At 44.5% G+C, this 13,326-nt stretch overlaps 2 protein-coding genes across 7 annotated transcripts in view; both read right to left on the minus strand.

The window, feature by feature from the left end:
* Positions 1–56: 56 nt before the first annotated feature.
* Positions 57–10,223, minus strand: LOC127608531 (zinc finger protein 721-like). The gene is made up of 10 exons (XM_052077649.1): positions 9,711–10,223; positions 9,182–9,477; positions 8,667–8,736; positions 7,628–8,046; positions 5,618–6,787; positions 2,988–3,318; positions 2,867–2,926; positions 2,056–2,397; positions 1,449–1,794; positions 57–648 (listed from the first exon to the last, which is right to left on the minus strand). Exons 1-10 carry the CDS (start codon positions 10,081–10,083, stop codon positions 105–107), a joined length of 3,951 nt encoding a protein of 1,316 aa, XP_051933609.1. The 5' UTR covers positions 10,084–10,223; the 3' UTR covers positions 57–104.
* A 618-nt stretch (positions 10,224–10,841) lies between these two features.
* The window catches only part of LOC127608758 (spectrin beta chain, non-erythrocytic 4-like), a 37,268-nt gene continuing 34,783 nt past the window's right edge, over positions 10,842–13,326 (minus strand). For 3 of the 6 annotated variants that reach the window (XM_052078088.1, XM_052078087.1, XM_052078092.1), the window contains 3 exons: positions 12,510–12,680; positions 12,361–12,403; positions 10,842–12,277 (listed from right to left, as the gene is read on the minus strand). In XM_052078088.1, coding sequence (XP_051934048.1) covers positions 11,981–12,277; positions 12,361–12,403; positions 12,510–12,680 — 511 coding nt within the window. In that variant the 3' untranslated portion in view covers positions 10,842–11,980. Of the gene's footprint in view, positions 12,278–12,360; positions 12,404–12,509; positions 12,966–13,326 lie in introns of those variants that run through there. The other 3 variants (XR_007964327.1, XM_052078089.1, XM_052078090.1) reach the window with 3 other exon arrangements.

A 13,326-nucleotide genomic window follows, 5' to 3' on the forward strand; every position in this document is an offset into this window, starting at 1 on the left:
CACAGTATTGGCATTCAAATCGGCTGTTCCATTTCAAAATAAAAGGGCTCTGAATTACTAAAGTGAAGAATGTTTATTTTATTGTGTCAAACAATTCTTGGGAGTCAAGATGTCAGCAAAGTCTTCCCGAGCTCTTTCCCAGCGCACGTGTGCTTCTTTAGTTGCCTAGAGTCGGAAAAGCCAATTCCACAGGCGGAACAGGCGTAGGGCCGCTCGCCCGTGTGCACCTGCATGTGGAACTTGACGTGCCCAAGCTGGCGGAATCTGACCCCGCACACCTCACACTCGTACGGCTTCTCGCCCGTGTGGATCCTGAGGTGTCTCCGGTAGTTGGTGTACACCCGGAAGGCTTTGCCGCACTGCTCGCAGGCGTGTGGCTTCTCACCGGTGTGTCGCAGCCGGTGCGATTTCAGCGCGTGGTGGATAATGAAGGTCTTTCCGCACACGTCGCAGGCATAGGGCCGCTCGCCCGAGTGCGTGCGAAGATGGTAGTCGAAGGTGGTCTTGTAGAGGAAGGCTTTGCCGCATACGTCGCAAGCATACGGGGTGCTGCCCGTGTGGAGCAGCTCGTGTTTCGCAAGCGCCACCTCTGAGTCAAACCCGCGTTGGCACGTCTTGCAGGCAAAAGCTGCCAACTCCACGGTGGTCCTGTTGTTAAAGTTAAATTTAAAATTAATAGAATAGAATTAGAAGACGAAATAGATTAATAGAAGGATCCTTCGGGGCCATTATTTGAGCAGAACTATTTAAAAATGTGTACGTGTGTAGAAAAAAAATCTGTAACCAGATACATGGATGTGCAGTGGGTGGGCCGAGGGGGTGGAGGCTGCAGGCACCCAACTCAAGGTCCAGACGAGCAATAATTCTCTGTAGCAGCCATCAGGCATCATCCTAACCCTGGGTATAAACACACCTTTGCACACCACTGCAAAGGTGTGAAATCAATTTGCGAATGCGTAAACAGAATCACAAATCTGCTAAATTAATCTGGCTCTCTCATTGTGGGCCTCTAGAATGGATGTCATCTTGCAAAAATTGTTCTTGCACTTTATATATTTATTTTCTTGTTTGCAGTTTGTGCTTATTTTGTTGTTTGCTTCAAACCCTTTGTTGTTGGCTTAGGATAGTGGATCGTTGATACATGCGTTGAAAATGTATTGTAAAAAAGGAAATATATTAAGAGCATGTATTTTGGATACATGCACTCATTTAGTTCATATCTACTGTAAATAAAGCATATTTGTCATTGATCGAGTTAGGAAGTGCGAGTTCCTTTGTGGCTCCTGAGTAGCACGAAATACTATACAGTATACCTTTTTAGCATATGCTGTGGGCTGCCAAAAAATGCACAGCGGAGCAGTGAGTATTATCGAGTATTTCACGCACTCGATGCAAGCCTGAGGCAAATCTATAGAAATCAAGATACGATTGGATGAATTTTCCATTACCTGTCGCGTTTGAAGATGACAGTGCGGTTTTCCCGTGCTCGGACCTTTCGCTGTCCTGCCTGCATGCCTGCCTCAGTGCCCTCCTGGTGCGCCACTTTCTGGTGCTTCTTCAGCTGCCAATTGTACAGGAATGTCTTGCCGCACAAGTCACACATGAAAGACTTGGTGGCGCCGTGGAGCAGCATGTGAGCCTTCAGCTTGTCCTGGACGAAACTGGCGCCGCAGACGTGGCACTTGAAGGGTCGCTCGCCCGTATGGATTCGGGCATGCCGCTTGAGGTTCTGCTGCAGCGTGAAGCCGGCACCGCATGTTTCGCAGGTGAACGCCTTACCCTGAGAAACTTGGTCTTAAAAAAAAAAAACACAAACAAACAAAAAGTCATTCAAAGGAGAGCTCATTTATCTCCCAATAGAATAGCAAAATTGAACTGCATTTCTTAGAGTCTTATCTCCAATATCATAGATTTTTACAGATCAGATTGTGGGTGGGTCTGAAACATAGTGATTTTGAGGTTCATCCAGAAAAATCCATCCAAAAAGCCAAATATCCCGACCTTGTTGTGAGAAGTGCATTTTATCTTGTTTCGATTTTAGTTTTTGCAGTTTACCGGAGGCAAAGGGCCGTGCGTCGTCACCGTGAACCGATTCGTGTGACTTGAGCAGTTTCTTGTTCTTGAAGGTCTTGTCACAGATGGGACACATGAAGGAGTGAAGCGTCTTGTCCTTGTGACGCAGGAGGTGGCGCTCCAGCGCCGCCCTGCGGCGGAAGATCCTGGGACACTCGTGGCAACTCAGAGACTCTTTGTGGGTGTCCAAGTGTTTCTTGAGGTGGAGCTGACGACTGAAGCTCTTACTGCACATGTCACATTCAAACACCTTCTTAGTGACTTCAGTTTGCAAACGATTCTGGGAGTCGGAGGATGCAGCTGTGTTGTCTTCCTCGGCAATGTCTGCAGAATACAGTTGGACAAATCAGTTTCTTACACACTGGCTATCTCAGCCAGTAATCTTTCTGATTTGTTTTCACCTCCATGGCCTGTATATAAACTTTTTGAGCACCTCATAAGCTTTAAGACAACACTAGATACAAAAATTGCAGTATATTTGTTTTCACCTCCATGGCCTGTATATAAACTTTTTGAGCACCTCATAAGCTTTAAGACAACATTAGAACAACAAATGCAGTATAACCTAAGTATTACAGAAGGAAAGATCTATGAAACGTGGACAGCCCAGTTTAGGGTTGTTTTTGTATGTACATTTGGTGTGGGGCATCAAGGGAGTGGGCGCAACTCATTATTTGAAGATAGGTTTATAGTATACAATTGTCAGAAAAGAGGAGTGTTATTTCCTGGGGGACTATCCTCTCTTTACCCAAATGCAGAGTCACCACACTCATAAAAAGTTGCATGAGCTTACGTTGTCTACAGGCTGATGATGACTCAGCTCCCTCGTTCACCTCCACCAACGCAGACTCTTCTAAAGGGAATATTTTAGTTAATATTCAGACATGAACATCCCAATATAATTATAAATGCACCTTTGATGCGTTTGACGATGGCTGACGTTGTGGACTCAGTATCTTCCTTTGCTAACTCATCTGAGTTCACCAATACACCAAAAGGCTTCAGGGTGAAGACCCATCCCGTCTGCTCATTGAGCACAGGGCATCCAGTCAACACGTTCTCCCTCCATATTCGGATGACATCAAAGTCTTCAGTGACAGCTTTCAACTGGCGCTCCAGATCACTTACTTTGTCCTGAAGCATCAGCTTTTCCTTAGTGGTGGTGTCTAACAGCTGGAGGAAAACACAGTTGATCTTTCTGCTTGCCTCTTGAGCCAGCAGCTCCACCATTTTGTCAAATCCTACCTGTTCGGAGCAGATACAAACATATGAAGATGAATACGTTCTCTGCACATAAAACTTTGAGGAAGGTACCATTACCTAATTTCAGGCCACTTTAGTCCCTGACAACATCAAAACTGTTATCTGACCAGTGTTGCACTGGTTGAGCGTCTTTTGTTACCTGTAATTAATTAATTTTAAGTGATTACATTTTTTTTGTTCACATCAGAATTTAACCAACTCCTCCAACCTCAATAGTGAGTGCACTCTGAGTGGGCTGAGTCCGATGTTGGAGGGTCATTCTTTTTTCATCCAACACTGTCAATGATTACATACTGTGAATTAATGTTAAATATCAGCATGGAAAACATAATTTTATGTTTGGTATCCATTTAGGAAGACAGTTTGTCTATTGTTGTAGCTTAGCTGACTGTCAGATCACATTTTGTGATAAATTTACGCAGAACTCCCACGGTGTTGTCATTTGTTTTGGAGACGCTTCTGTACTCGCGTGTCGTCCTCCGGGTCTCTAGATGGCGCTACTGCACTGATAAATGTGGCCAGCCAGGCCTCTAGTTGGCGCTCCCACTAGCGTCAAGTGACACAAAAAGCTAACACTTAGCCTAAATTCAATGGCGATATAATAATTCGTACAGTCAGATTCCATAGACACAAGTTCAACCACTTAAAGTATTAACACCACCATCACTAAACAAGAAAATAACGAGCCATGATTAAAGAGAGCCAAAGTCTCTGTGGAAACTTTAAACTTGCCGAAGATACGCGACAAGGCGCCATCTTAGTTCAGTTTCTTGTAATCCAATGTAACATCTCTGTAAAAACTGATCGATCCCAATCGTCAAACTTTTATTGGCAGAAAAATTCATATAAACACAACTTTAAATATTTACCTTCAGAGAATGGTCCATTTGGGCCTGTCCAGAAGTTAAATCCAGCGCACACCTAATAAGAGTCTCCAAAATGGCATTAGTTTGGGAATAAAACACCAAACTTTCAGGCATTTTTGGGACGCGATTTATTGCAGACTCTCACTAACAGCAGCTTCCGCTAGTTCTCAGCCCTTTTTACAAACACACTCCACAAGGTAAGCCGCTCGTCCACGGGACTTCAAAATAAAACGTCATAAATTTCAAAATAACATCTCATTTTGCACATTCTCCAAAACACTCAACTGATGCAGTTATAATGCAGAGTAAATCATACTCTTGTATTGTACTAAAATATTTCAAACAGTTGTTATTTATGAAAATATCTTAACAAAAATTTGTCATTTTGGGGGATTCATAATGCTAATCTGTTTTTGCAGATTGCATGTTCACCCCATGCTTTTGTGGGTTTTATCCAGATACTCTAACTTCCTCCCACAATCCAAGAACATGTTCCGTTAAATCAAGACATTAAAACTGTACATAACTGTGAATGTAAATGCTTTTTTGTCTACACATACCTGGACCAGATCTGGAAGAGTACCTGGTCTTTCGCACAAAGTGAGCTGGAGTAGGGATCAGCTCTCCAATATGTGGAAGTGTACAACATGAATGGATGGATGGTTGTGTTGTGTTTTTTTTCTCTCTCTCTCTCTACACACAAACACACCTTGCGATTGACTGGCAAGAGCAAACAGTTCATCTTGTCACATATTTTTACCGTGGCCACCAAATACTATTTGGTGCACACTCCATACATATTAAGGCAACAGGATGCACGTCTTGGATTTGCAGAGGGGATGAGAAAGCTTCTCCAGCTTTTTTTTCCTTCACAGAAAAAGGTATAAATTACTATTGAGATTTTATTAATAATTCTGAGTAGCATTCGCGTTCAGACAATAATACTACAGGTGCACGTCAGTAGTGTCCAAACAATGGAAGGAGGTCATTTGTGGCCGGCTAGCCATTATCCATTTTTTTTCCCACCCGCTACAGGGGATGTCTGAAATATGATTATCATTGGTTGTATCATTCATTACTTGATCTATTGGTTTTCACATGTTCAGTTAAAGGCACAGAATGCCGAAGTGGCACTTGCATTTTTCAATTTTTCAGTGTGCTGCCCTCAGAGAAAAAAATGATTGTATAAATACACTCGTTGTGCAGTAATGACATCGGTGACGGATTTGAGGCTAGCCGTGTTGAAGATATTCTCTCCTATTTGCAGTTATGTTATTATTATTGAAAAAAAATAGACAGTATGTGGGGTGTGGGCTTCTGTAGAATTGTTTTCCCAGGAAAAAAAGCACCAGGCGCTGTGCACAGTGCTCGGCACATTCTTTTTCAATATTTCCAGTTCGTAAAAAACGCGTTCATGTCAACAATACTGGGACAACTGTTCCATCGCAACTGTGCTTCTTGAGCTGCCTGGAGTCAGAGAATCCTCGTCCGCAGGTCTGGCACGAATAGAGCTTCTGGCCCGTGTGCACCTGCAAGTGCGACTTGAGCTGGTTGGACTGGTGGAACTTGCGGTGGCAGTAAGCGCACTCAAAGGGCTTCTCTCCCGTGTGGATGCGGAGGTGACGGTAGAAGTTTCCGTCGGTGCGAAAGGCCTTGCCACACTGCTCGCATTTGTACGGCTTCTCGCCCGTGTGGATGCGCTCGTGCTGCTTGAGGCTGCCGGCGTGGATAAAGCCCTTGCCGCACACCTCGCACACGAAGGGCTTCTCGCCCGAGTGCGAGCGCTGGTGCGAGCGGAACGAGTACTTATTGTGGAAGGCCTTGCCGCACAAAGCGCAGGAGAACTCCTTGTGCTCACTGTGGCCCTTCTCGTGGAGCTTGAGCGAGCAGGCCGCACTGAAGCTGGCCAGGCAGATTTTGCAGCTGTACGGCTTGACCAGAAGCTTGTTCCTCTGCCTCTGAGGGAACACCTTGGGCTTGTCATCCTCCTTGGCATGCACATATTTTTGGTGGATCTGAAGGCGGCAATTGAAGAGGAAAGTCTTCCCGCACAGGTCGCACATAAATGGCTTTCGGGCTCCGTGCACCAGCATGTGCGACTTGAGCTTGTTGTTATCCGAGAAGCTCTTTCCGCAATCCTTGCAGGTGAAAGGCTTCTCGCCAGTGTGGATGCGCAGGTGTCGCTTCAAATTGTTGTTGAGGCTGAAGCGTGCGCCGCACACGTGGCAGGTGAACGGTTTCTCACCCGTGTGCACCACGCTGTGCCGTTTGAGCGCCGTACCGGTGCGGTATGAGCGTCCACACACTCCGCACACGAACGGCGTGATCCCGGTGTGCTTGCGCTTGTGCACGGTCAGCGAATGGGCATACTTGAAGGTCTCGTCGCACACGTTGCACTTGTACTTCTTGGCGTTGGTGTGAACCATTTGGTGGAAGCGGAGCGTGTCTTTGCTCTTGAACTCCTTGCCGCAGGTGGCGCAGCTGAAGGGCCGCTCGTCCGAGTGCACCACCATGTGGCCGCGCAGCTGCACCGGCGTCTTGCAGGTCTTGTTGCACAGCGGGCACTGCAGCGACTCCTTCCACTTCTGAATAGAATACGGTTGAAGAGAAAGCAAAATACAATCAATATTTTTTTGGGGACGCATGTGGCTCAAAATGCGTGCACACTAACAAGGATGTTGTGCTCACAATTTAGTATTCTGTGGCCACAAATTATTGCCAACAATTTAATATTTTGTTGCATTTACTGTGCGCGTTGTTGTGGTCAGACTATGGTATTCTGTGGCAACAAATTAGGACATTGGAGCCACAAAATACAAAACTGTATACTAATTTGTGGACCAAAATCAGTTTTTCCTTTTCCAAATAAAGTTAAGTTGTGTCTAATAATATCTGTCACACCTAAAAACGTTTACCGATAACACGAGGGATAGACTAACTCTCTTGAACCTTTTTAGAATAGCTGAAGAGTCTTGAGAGGCGTTTGGACATATTCAAGATCGTTTGGATATTTTTTACCCTATTGAAGAGACTTTTTTTTGGAGCCACCGCAGATTATTTGGATACTTTTTGGACCAAATAACAAAATCATGATAGACAAACGGAAGACTCTGTAAAACTTGTTCTATAATCTGAAGAGTCTTTAGAGATGTTGTGAAGTGAAAATTATTCCGATAGTTTTGACCCCCAAGGGTGTCTTGACACTTGAAAGACCAATTAGAGTGTTTCACAGAATATTTTGGACCAACAGAGAAGCTTCAAAACCTTTGTTAGACAAACTGAACTCTGTCGAGGTTTTTCTGATCTTTCGACACTTAATGCCACTTGCAGAGCAGCGGAGTCGGGAGGATTTTCTAAATGCAAAAAATAGCAAAAGGATATGGAATAAAATGTTGCCGTTGCTGTGAGGGAGATGATGTCTTCACCTGGTGGCGCAACAGGTGGTTCTCCAGAGAGCGCTCCACACGAAAGGTCTTCCCGCACTGCTCACAGGCGAAAGGCTTAGGCTGCGCCGGAGGTTGGTGCCGCTTCAGGTGGTTCTGTAGAGACTCCTCTTTGCGGTATGAGCGCTTGCAATGCGGGCACGGGAAGGGCAGTGGCGCCTTGGACGCCACCTGGTCCTCCAGAGAAGACTTCTCCGGGAATCTCCTGTCGCACTGCTGCCGCGGGAAAGGGCGCGTGTGGAGCGCCGCATGCTTTTTCAGATCGGCCTTCCAATAGAAGGCCGCGTCGCATTCATCGCAGGAGAAGCGCTTCACGTTCCGCCGTGCCTTCTTTCTTGGGCTTTCATCCTCTTCGCCGGAGTCCATCTCGTCGTTGCTTATGTCGGCGGACGCTGACAGAGCTTGACAGGGATGACAGCCAACAAGATCTTCACTTAAATGAAACCTGTTTCCTATTCAAATGCAGCAAAATCTCACAAATCCAATATATTTTGTTTGTCTGTTTGGATTTAGAGGAAGCGTTCTCATTAGAAATAATGGGCCACAGCCTCCAACTGTCACACAAGTGTGAAAAGAAGTGAACCACAGTTAATGTTAAAACACAAACATAATAAAAGGATGTGTACCAGTACCTTAATTTTGATGAGTTACTGTGTGTACAACTGACATTGCTCATATTTTTCTTAAACATGTTAAATATTTATATTGGACATTAGATTTTTTCTAACACTTGTGTACCGGTAAATATCTCCTATTTTAATATTTTTTGTTTGCTAATGTTTGTCATATTTGTGGTGGGGGAGAATTATATTTCTAATATTTTTAATGATCAAAAACATCATCACATTTGTATAGAAATAATGTGCACATTGTCTACTTTCCTAATACGTTTTTTTTTAATCTAAGGCAATATTTCATAGTAGTTTTACTACAGAGCGACTTAAAGAGCCATTTCCCATCAAACCTGATGCAACTTCAATAGGTTCACTTGTTACATAACCTGCCATCAAATCCTAGTTACCCATTTCCACTTTGAAGCTTGGCTTCCGTGTTCTTCTCGGTCTTCCTGATGAAGATTCTTCCACCGAGCCCTGTCACACAAACCAAATATTAAAAGCTTTTTTCTCATTATGTTGCCATACAAACACAGATGAACAAACTAACTAGTAAACTAGAAACCTCTTATCAAGACCTATAATTTGGCATCCAACTCTGTGTGCCTTGTTGCAATTTAATCTTTGATTTGTTTACTAGTGAACTTTCTTGATTCTTGAGGTGAAAGTAAATCACCACAAAAGAAATCAACCGGGGAAGCAGTGTATCCTCGGCATGTCCACCAAATACGGAGATTGGGTGAAAAACGGCAGAAAATTTGAATGTGTGTGTTTTTGACTTATTTGGCATTGCTGTGAGTTGACATTTAACCTAGCTTTTTTTAAATGTTGACATGACCAAAGCTACGTGGTGAATATCAAATATTTTGTTGCTGATTAATATGCGCCATGGGGTGAAAAGATAATGTCTGAGACACCAAACCTGTTTCTCAGCTTGTTCGGGACTTGGAGCATCTTCAGGCGAGACCGCAGGTTGAAGGACAAGTTGCGTCACAAACGATCCCTCGGTTATCTCCTGAGTGGGAGACTCTCCCTCTTCCACAATGAGCATGGCGGGTGGGCCGCCGAGCCCGCTGACAATCACCACCGGGGCGACAGCGGCCTGGGGATCCGTTTTGGGACTCGGGACTGCCTCGTCATGTCCCACTTCCGAGACACTCAGACTGGATTCTGTGTCGGCAGCAGTCTGGTCGGCGGAGACTGACAACAGTGAGACTTCTGCATTCAATCAGAGAGGGAATTAATGACATTATGGTAAATTAATGACTGGATAACTTTTCTCGTTTGCAGTTCATTCCTATACATGAGTGTATGATGATAATCAAATTTTGGATGGTTAGTAATACTGTTTTAAACATTCCATATGGTTACGACTAGCATATTTCAAGTGGATTTTTTTTTCAAAATCATTCTACCCTAGTCTGTAATAGGCATTTTAGTGTCATGCTTGCCTCCTGCCGCAGTTCCTCCATCGCTGATGCTCTTTAGCTCCTTCTCCAGCCTCTCCATATCCCGTCCTAGCCGTCCTACCCGGACGTGCAGCTCCTGTTCCAGTTGCCCGGCCTTCCTCTGCATCACGTCCTCCAACTGATCCACTTTGATCTTCAGCTCCTCGTTCTCGTCGCACAACTCGGCGAACACCCGCTGAAGCTGAGCCAGCAGACCGCGCTCGATCTCCCGTAGACCGCCAACGAGGCCGATCGTTGCCTCTTCCCACGCCGAGTTTGGCGCTTGTTCCTCCCACACCCCCCTGAAGACCGACACGGTGGCTTGGAAGGCGAGCTCGACGATCGACGCCACCTTGCCGTCGAACCTCGCCTCCATGTTTGTGAAAACTCTATACCGAAACGATTTAAAAACACTAAAATCAAGAATAGGACCTTGCTGTGATCAATTACGACTCATGATACCAGACGATTGATTATGGAGGACTGTCCGTCGCGAAAAAACTTCCTCGTTTGATTTCCGCTTCCGGTTTCTTTTTCTTCTTCGTCTCCTTTTCGCCCATTGCTGTGATGCATTAACTAGTTCACGACTGTTCCAAATGAATTACATATAAAGTTAAATTATTATATATATTTTTAGCAGGTGTTTAGCAGGCACTAAAACGGGGAATGTGCAAACTATGGCCCACAGTCCACATACGGCTAGGTATGTTCTCTAATATGGCCCACAAGTATTTGCATTGTACTAGATCGAGAGTCCTTTAAGTTATTTGCATTAATTTAGCGATTTACGCCTAAAATTGGATAGTTCAAATGCATTTTTTAAAATGTTGTTATTCTATCAATAAAATAATATAAAAGTATATTGTATATTAGTGTATTATTATGTTGCCCAACTCTGTTAAAAAGTCTCAAGGACCCAAGACTGAAATACAACAAGACATTGGACATTTTGGCTTGAAGCAGCCATTTGAGGCAAATTCCAGGGCTCTGACGAACCTTTACAAAATTTTGCCAAAATAGTCCCAGAAAAAATGTCATGGATTCGCCATGAAAACAGGGGTCCAATTGTACTCAAGTAGGCAACGAGTAGGACATAATTAAAAAATGAGCAGCCAGTCTTTTGAGTCTAAGTCAAGAGGCGTGAAACAAATGAGTGTTTTTGCTTTTAATTTTTTCCTACATGTGATTTCACGTCAAATCAGACATGCAAAGTCAAAAGGTGTGACAGCTGAAGCGGTTTCCGGTCTGCCATCCATTCATTCATTTATCCATCCATACAGTCATTCATCCAACATTCCTTGCTTCCAATCCGATGACATTTCTGTTGGTTTGGAACCACACATCTGGAAGACATTTGAACACACCAAGCACACGCTTACAACACGTTAGAAACCTGAGAGCAATGGACAGACGTACACATCAACCCGATTCCCATTTGATGGAAACAAAAAAAAAGAGAGAAATTTGGATGATTTTCGTGGTATGATCAATGAGATCAGTTTCGGATAGAGGGCTTCCTCCACTAAAAGACACAGTTGTGTTCGGTTTAAATAGCAGTGTGTTCAAAAAAGTACCTCACATTTATGTGTCATACCAATTCACAGGTGCCAGATGTTAGCCCACTCATTTTGTACTCACTTATGAGTTTTTAAGGAAGATTATTATTTATCGTAAATTATTAAAGCATTTTTGTTCTGCAGAATCTTCAATGGTGGACCTTTGGGACTAACTCTAGTGTGCTTCACATCTGTATTGCATCACGGAAATGTTAAAATCTTCAAATATTTTTTAGTTGATAGTTTCTCTCTTTTTTTTCATATTTGTTACAAGGAGTAACATATTTGATCCATGTTTTTCTTTAATGTTTATTTGGATTCAAAGTGTTGCGAATGATTTATGCTGGTACTCAAAATAAAAAACTGCGATTGTCAGAATTTTTAGGTTTACTCCCTTTTTTAATTACACTGCTATTACTCTGAACTCTACGCACACACACACACACACACACACACACACACACACACACACACACGCACACGCACGCACGCACGCACGAACAGTTCATAAAAGCAATCAGAATAGGAACAGCGCAAGCTACTTGATATTCTGTCTCACAAGCGGCAATCATCTTCCCGCTTCACTTCCCTGCACAGCCAGTTAGTTGGCCGAGTTACGGCGTAGACACAGTCGGAGAAGAAGTCAGTTTAAAGAGTTCTTCTTTCCTGCGTCACGTTGCATCTAAGTGCTTCCACGTGGGAGGCGGTGAGAAGACATCATTTTTTCTTACTGGACTTCTCTGAGCGTTTGGCTTCCATCTTTCTACCGCGATCTGAGCGCTCTGCCCTGTCTTTGTCCCGTTCCCTGTCCTTTTCTTTCTCTTTTTCCACCTTCTCTGCCTTCTCGGCTCGGTCTGATCGCTCGCCGCCGCGCTCCGAGCCAGCCTTGCTGCCGTCGTGCCGCGTGCCCTCATCGGTGGATGAGGTAGTTGCTTGGGGGAGGCCCCACTTGGCCATCTCCTCGTGTTCCGCGATGCTGCTGCCAATACTGCTCACCCACATCTTCAGGTCCTCCTGACACCGGCACATAAACGAGTCATAGTCAATTTCCGTCAAGTTCCATTGCCGTGTTAAAAAAAAACTAAAGAATGACTCACTTCGTCTTTAGCGTGGAATAAGAACTCGCTCCCATCCTTCGTCCTGTGAGCACATGAGATCAATCAGTATGATTGTGTTCGGTATAAATGGGGCAATAAGGAGTTAATAGTTGCAATATAACGCGAGGGGGATGAGACTGATCTCGTACTTGAGCGTGAAGACATTCTTCTTCTTCTTGTATCCGTTGGTGACATCACAATGGCAGTGGGCAAGGTTGAGCATCGGCTCGTTGTTGTATGCCGTGGTGGTGTTCTTGGCATCCTTGTAGAAGCCCAGTCCGCCTTTGTGCAGAATGCAGTACAGGTTCACCCAAGACCTGCTGAGGTGGGAAAGCGGAGGGGTGGGGTTGAGGGAAAAGGGAAGGGAAGGGGCCAGAGATGTGAAGAGTTAGTGGGGGCTGCAGAGTACCCGCTGCTAAGCTAACACCTCACTCACCTGATCTTACAGGTAGGTGGGCGAGAAGGACCAACACCAACAAGGGAGGAGAAAACACACTGCAGACCAATACAAGACGGACGCCAACAGGGGAAGAGGGGGCACGTGCAGGGTGGAGGGGGATACTTACATTTTGGGGAAAAACAGGGGGAACTTAAATAGGACTTACCTTAGAGGTGACGAGGAGGACGGCAGCCAGCAGCAGCAGCAAACGATTGAAACAAAAAGTATGACAGTTTGGTTAAATGAAAGTTGATCAACAGAATACTCTAAAGAGACTTTTTAGATCAATAAGAGTCTTGAAAGACTTTCTGGGGGGAAAAATTGGATTTAGATATTTTTGAGGTCACTTGAACAGCCTTGAAAGACTTTGAAAGTGTGGTAATCAAGTTTCTGGACCAAATGAAAAATCTTTGATGGGAGCCTTCTGAGACTTTTGAGAACAACTGAAATCTTTAGGGCCTTCTGGGATCAATAAGAGTCTTAAGAGAATTTATGGCTCACTGAAGAGTCTTTTCTTTGGTGACTCT

Source organism: Hippocampus zosterae, chromosome 10 (assembly GCF_025434085.1).
Source record: "Hippocampus zosterae strain Florida chromosome 10, ASM2543408v3, whole genome shotgun sequence".
Taxonomy (NCBI): Eukaryota; Metazoa; Chordata; class Actinopteri; order Syngnathiformes; family Syngnathidae; genus Hippocampus; species Hippocampus zosterae.